Below are 6,726 nucleotides of genomic sequence, written 5' to 3'. Positions count from 1 at the left end.
GGCCTATTGCCTCTGGCCAGCGCATCACTCACATCTTCTATCTGTCCATTGACCTCGTAGAACTTGGCAAAAGAAACCCACAAAGTATGTGTTTTTCCAGTGGCTTTAAATGGGTCAACGGTCTGCACTGCTTCTGTGTATGTGTTGATGATCTGGAAGGAGTAAAAAGTAAGTAAGAATTGGGTGAGATACTGTGAAACATAAAACTGAGCAAGTGAGAAGAAGAAAAGGCTTTTTGTGTTAACTCAACTTCATGAAGAGACATAATTTTCTTTTTAGCTATTTTGAGATGCAAGTACAGTACATGAAAAGAAGCCCCAATATCTCCTATTTTCACAGACAGACCTAATCTCCAAGGACTGTCTCAAACTGGGTGGCTAACTTGGTTCAAGTTAACCACTTGAAAAGGCATTTCCATCAATTCCAGTTCCCAAATCAAATCCAGTATTTAATAAATGGCAAGAGTGTTGTAGGTTACTGGTTTGGGAACGTTGACAGCGCTAGCCTTCCAGAGAGGAACATTCTCCTACCTCCCAGGGTTTGCCTTCATACAGCTTCACCCGCTTGTGCCACTCATGGACATTGTGAGGATTCTGGCGCAGGAGGACACTGTTGAGAAGCAGAGGCCGGCGTGCGATCAGCTGCTCAAAGCGTGCCAGACGCAGTTCCAGATCTACATCATCTATTTTCCAAACAGAAAAACAGCAAAAATGAAATTGCACTATCGGACCACAGTTCTTTTCTACTCAACTATACAGTTCTCCAAAAGTGTGGGAAGAATAAAGAAAGTAAGAGTTGTGTAGCGCCTATAACTAATGGGTGGGATGGATAAAAAGAGAGAAGCAGTTTTTTATTAATATAAGGTGTTATCTATAATGAAACACAGGGAAACATCCAGCATCATGTAAAGATTCAGGATAGAGATGGACAGAATGTGGCCATCTAGAAGTTGGAGAACTCCAACTTCCATCAGCCTTAGCCAGCATAGCCAATAGTGAAGGATGGTGAAATGAAGGAGGATTGTTAAGACCAAACAATCTGGGAAGTCGTAATCGGTAGAAGTCGGAAAGCTTTAGAAGACTCAAAAACTGGGTTATATATGTTCCCCTAGATCAGGGGTTGGCAACCTTGGCTCTTTTATGACTCGTGGACTTCAACTCCCAGAATTCCTGAGCCAGCATGGCTCAGCTTGGAAACCTCTCCCTTCCCCTCAGCATGGCTGGCTCAGGAATTCTGGGAGTTGAAGTCCACGAGTCATATAAGAGCCAAGGTTGCTTACCCCTGCCCTAGATGCACTTTAAAGAGAAAGTAACATTTGCTTTCTTCTAACTAAGCTGTTCTTACCCTCCTCCTCACGTCCCATTTCAGAGGTGGTCTCCATCTTAGCAGCAATCATGCTCTCCTCAAACTGGGCGTAGCTGTCAAACACTTGAGTGAAATCCCGTACTGTCATCACTGTTTGAATAGCTTCTTCATATACATCACGAGCCTAAGACAGAGACAATAATCACCAAGACTGCTCCAGGACACAACTTGTGGCCTCTCTTCTTCAGCCACCTAGCGGTTTGCACTTCTCTTCAAAAGGGATTGGTTTATAAAAGCACAGTCAATCTCTCAGGATGCAATCCATCTTTAGAAAAACCAGGTTGTCATTTATGTGGGTCAGCCAAAAGGCAGCTGACTGGAATGAACATGATCTAACAGAGAGGAAATTTCTCTTTGAAATTGCTGCATTTACTGCTAAGAAATTACACCTCCTGCGTCAGCTCAAAGTGATGGTTGACAGCTATGCTTAAATCTATTCAAAAAGCAAACTTCAGGCAACAGAAAATTGTGCCCATAATTTGATTTGCCCATCAAATCCAAAGTCCAATAACTAAGAGTATTTTTGATTCGTATCTGAAAATGAATGAAGTTTCGGGCTCATCCAACACAACCAAAGATAGGAATTTCCAGCTTCCTCTAGCTGTTTTCTTCATCCATGTGCTAGCAAACAGAGGTTTCTTAAAATCTATCTGGCATTCCCTAAAGGCTACCCTCCAGTTATACAGAGAATATTAAAATTTTTATCTATGAAAAGTATACTACAGAAGCTAACACAGAATTCAAAGAGTCCCCAAAAGTATTTTTCTGCCACTACCCTGGAGAAGCTCATGATCCTGAAGTCCCATGAGAAGAACAAACATAATAATATTGGCTCCCCTTTGGACCTGAAACAGGCTAATGATCTAATGGCACGTGTTTGGTTCTTCAGATTTTCTATTCCAAGGGTAGTTCCTTTTCTTTCTTTCTCTTTGTGTGGGCAAAGGAAAGTTATTTCAAAATGAAGCCCAGAAGTTGTGCAGGGCCCACAACTTGCCTTCTTCTGTTTTCAACCTCCTAAAACTAGCAAAGGCTGACAAGGTTTTCCTAAAAATAGAATAGAAGTCACATGTACGCATGAACAATGGATATTTATTTATATCTTATCTTTATTCTATTTTTTATAATTAACTCAAAGCAGTGAACACACACAATACTCCTTCCTCCCTTCTATTTTCTCCGCAACAATCCAGTGAGGTGAGTTGGGCTGAAGAAGAATGACTGGCCAAAGCCATCTAGCTGGTTTTCATTCCTAAGGTGGGACTCAAACTCAGTCTCCTGGCTCGTAGTCTGATGCCCTAACCTTTAGACAAACTGGTTCTCATATGCCCTGCTCTGAAATCCCTAACCGTAACTCTTTGTAATACTGTTACTGCCCTCCTCTGAAGGGGTAGGCAACAATTTTATATTTCCTAGCTAATAAGCAGGAAACAGTATTTGTTTCCCAGCTAAATTTCGAGGGCTGCAAAATAGCAACAGCATTTAGACTTATATACCACTTTATAGTGCTTTACAGCCCTCTCTAAGCGGTTTACAGAGTCAGCATATTGCCCCCAATAATCTTGGTCCTCATTTACTGACCTCGGAAGGATGGACAGCTGAGTGATGCACAATTGAAAGGCTGACAGTGGTGCACAACTTTTTTTTTCTTTCTTTCAAAGTTCCTAGGGCTGCACAAATTGACCTGCAGAATGCTGGATTGATCCCTAATCTAGCCTAAGATTTTCTCAATTTAGTAGAGGAAAATCAGGCATAAAAAAATAATGTGGGGGCTGCACTCCGCTCAATCTATGCTCTGGGAAATTTCTTCCTGGGACGGGATTTCTTCCTGGAACGGGATCATGCAGATGGCTGGATTCAGTGCCTACCTTCTCAAAATGGCCACTGCGGATGTAGTAATCTGCCAAAGAACACCACAGCTTGCCCAACTGGTCTGTGAAACGAGTCAGGCCACCTCGGATGATGGCCCCCACATTGAGTGACTTCACCTTGTCTGGATTTTGAGAGATGAGATCACAGAGCTCGTGCCATAACTGCAAAAAGAAGCCCAAGGTGCCAAACAATTAGAGGCAATAGAGAACTCAGAAAAGCTTTTGAGAGGCATAGGAAACGCATGCAGACAAAGGAGATTTAATATGCAATTCTGGATGGCAGAAATGATTGTCTACTACAGAAACCTACCTGATAATTGGATTTTCCCTCCTTGGAAATAAAACGCTCATCATTCACCACAGCTGCAAGACGGACAGCGGCCTCATCCAGACGGTCAATAGAGTGCAGATACTCAATGTATTCCTCTGCATTCTCAGGGCTCAGCTGCAACATAAAAGAAACCATACCTGTAAACCCCTGTATCAAAGGCTCAGAGCACATAGCCATTAGAGCCTTTAGGATTAGTTAAGAGTGCTGGTGGAAATGCTATTCTGAAGGCTAGTTGAGTACAAGATCCAATCTGCATTCATCAGCCTTCGTTATATGAATATATTAGACTGTTTAGTTTATGATTTTGCTCAGGAGGCAATCAAAGAACAATTAAGCTGTACTTTGTCAATATTATGTAACAGATTGAAAACGTAAAGGGGAGCAAAACTCGGGAACCCTGAACTTAAAACTATTTCTGATTATTAATATATCTAATTATCACACTATTTGAGAAAGAAGAGAACCCAATCCCCCGATTTTCAGCTCTCCTTTTTTTTCTGTGAATGATGTGAGAGGTTCTATTTGTCCACAAATCCTATGCCAGTTAAGAAAGAATAGGCTTAGGAAAGTGAGACTGCTAACCATGAAGCCACTGTAATATTTCCTTAGATGCCTTAGCTCAGAAACTTTAACCATCTTTTGAGGTCCAGTTTTATCTTAAACTTGCAAATGGGATCAGGTATATTTATTATTCCCCAACTCTAACAACTTACAGATGTGTGGACTTTACCTCATGAAATTCTTAGCAATGGTCATGGTGGCTATGAAACTGTGATAGTCTATATATCTAGAGTCACATATTATGTAATCACTCCTTCCTTTTATGAAGGAAGAAGGACAAAAGTCTATATTCTAACAGTTGTATACAAGGAGGAATGATAGAATATTAACTTGCCATATATGGACACACAAAAAATATGTCCATGCTGGCTTTCCATATTAAAGCTGATGATATCTGAACGTATTTAGACCTGATTTTTAATCTTAAACATGCAGAGAACAAATAGAAGCCCTTATAACAGACCACAATCAATCGGCTGAAGATCATAGGTACCTCAACATAATTGCCAATTTATTGAAGAATTTTTGCCTTTTTTGTCATAATTCACATCACTTTGCGTACAAAAAGACATACAGCAATCAAACAAACTATGTCTGTTTTTAAACTTTGTCAAATATAGTCTTCCTCAGGACAAAGTTTTCCAATAAAAGTCTCAAGAACACTACAAATAAAAATAATTTTTCAGTTCCTGATCTATGCCCGTAATAAAAAGTAGTCTAAAGGGGAAGAACCATGGTATTCCCTGATGGATGGGCACACATTTTTTTAGAGTATGTAACCACTTCAGAGAGGGAAATTGTAATAAAATATATATTACTAGCAGAATTGGAGCCAGAATTTCACATTGCTAAACTAGGCAGTTGTTAAATGAGTTGTGCCCAATTGTATGACCTTTTGTTATAGTTGTTAAGCAAATCATTGCAGTAGTTAAGCGAAACATGTGGTTGTTAAGTGAATCTGGCTCTCCCCCCCCCCCACTGACTTTGCTTGTCAGAAGCCAGCTGGGAATGCCACAAATGGCAATCACATGATCCTCACATGCTACAACTGTCATATATACACATGCTGGTTGCCAAGTGCCCAAATTTTGATCATGTAACTGTGGGGATGCTGCAACGGTTACGAGAGGGCCAATTGTGACTTTTTAAAAGCACTGTTGTAACTTCAAGCGGCCTCTAAGTCAATGGGTTTTAAGTCAAGGAGTACCTATACTGGGCATGGGAAACACCCTCACCTTTAGGTACCTACGGTAGACCCGTACAGCTGTCTCAGGTAATGGATAGAGTCGCACAAACTTCAGGTAAAGTGGCCAGATACGATGATGCTGTGTGATGGGCAGAGCTCTGAGTGCCCGGTCAAACGTCCTGCGGGTACGGGTAACGCGACATTGGTCCATAAGAAACTGGCAGTAATCTAGCCATATCCGGGGCATCTGTAGGAAATACAAGATAGCAAAAATAAGCCATCCCTTCACTGAATCAGACAAAAGCCCATATTATCCAACTATCTGATCGCACAGTTGGTTTGTCTTCAGGGTCAGCCTCATCCGCAGGGCCACCTTTGAATAAAAAGGTTTCACCTGTCATCTCCTATTGGAATGGCCTACAGGTTTTGTTTAATGATTGCCAACAGGCTTCATTTATCTCATTCTTTCTCCAAGTAACCATTAAAGGAATTTTCTAATCTTACTACTACAAACTGACTTACAACAGTTTGCTTAGTGACTATTCAAAGTTACCATGACACTGAAAAAAGTGATCTATGACCATTTTTCACATGACCGTTGCAGCATCCCCGTGGTCACGTGATTTACATTCGGATGCTTGGCAGCTGGCTTCCCCATTGACTTGTCAGAAGGTTACAAAAGGGGATCACATGATCCCGGGACACTGCAACCGTCATAAATATCGGTTGCAGTGTCCCGGGATCATGTGATCCCCTTTTGTAACCTTCTGACAAGTCAATGGGGAAGCCAGATTCAGTTAAGAACCGTGTTACTAATTTGACAACTGCAATAATTCACTTAACAAATGTGGCAAGAAAACTCGTACAATAGGGCAAAACTCACATAACAAATTTCTCACTTAGCAACATAAATTTTGAACACTGGAAATTTTTAAGAAGAGACTGGACAGCCATTTGTCCGAAATGGTATAGAGTTTCTTGCCTGAGCAGGAGGTTGGATTAGATGACCTCCAAGGTCCCTTCCAATTTTTTATTATTATTATTATTATTATTATTATTATTATTATTATTATTATTATTATTATTATTATTATTATTATTATTATTATTATTATTATTATTACTACTATTACTATTACTACTACTACTACTACTACTACTACTTGAGGACTACCTGTATTCAGTTTTACTAAGTGGCCCAAGCTCAGTTATTATTATTATTATTATTATTATTATTATTATTAATTTGATTTATATACCGCCCTTCTCCCGAAGGACTCAGGGCGGTGCACAGCATATTAAAAACAAGTAACAATAAAATACCAAAATAAAGTTAATAAATACCAAAATAAAAACCCCTCTAAGACCAAATTAAAAGCCAAATATTAGTAGCTGTGTCGTAATTAAAATTATAT

The 6,726-nt window shown here is 40.0% G+C and overlaps 1 protein-coding gene across 1 annotated transcript in view; it reads right to left on the bottom strand.

The window, feature by feature from the left end:
* The window catches only part of XAB2 (XPA binding protein 2), a 24,749-nt gene that overhangs the window by 11,495 nt on the left and 6,528 nt on the right, over positions 1-6,726 (bottom strand). The window contains exons 4-9 of the mRNA XM_015825508.1: positions 5,361-5,558; positions 3,544-3,678; positions 3,231-3,395; positions 1,345-1,489; positions 531-682; positions 33-152 (exon numbers count right to left, since the gene is read on the bottom strand). Coding sequence (XP_015680994.1) covers positions 33-152; positions 531-682; positions 1,345-1,489; positions 3,231-3,395; positions 3,544-3,678; positions 5,361-5,558 — 915 coding nt within the window. The remainder of the gene's footprint in view (positions 1-32; positions 153-530; positions 683-1,344; positions 1,490-3,230; positions 3,396-3,543; positions 3,679-5,360; positions 5,559-6,726) is intronic.

The sequence above is a fragment of the Protobothrops mucrosquamatus genome, unplaced genomic scaffold (assembly GCF_001527695.2).
Source record: "Protobothrops mucrosquamatus isolate PMUCROS unplaced genomic scaffold, P.Mucros_1.0 scaffold2670, whole genome shotgun sequence".
Lineage (NCBI taxonomy): Eukaryota > Metazoa > Chordata > Lepidosauria > Squamata > Viperidae > Protobothrops > Protobothrops mucrosquamatus.
Note: the sequence above shows the minus strand (reverse complement) of the source record. Positions and strands in the feature narration are given on the sequence as shown.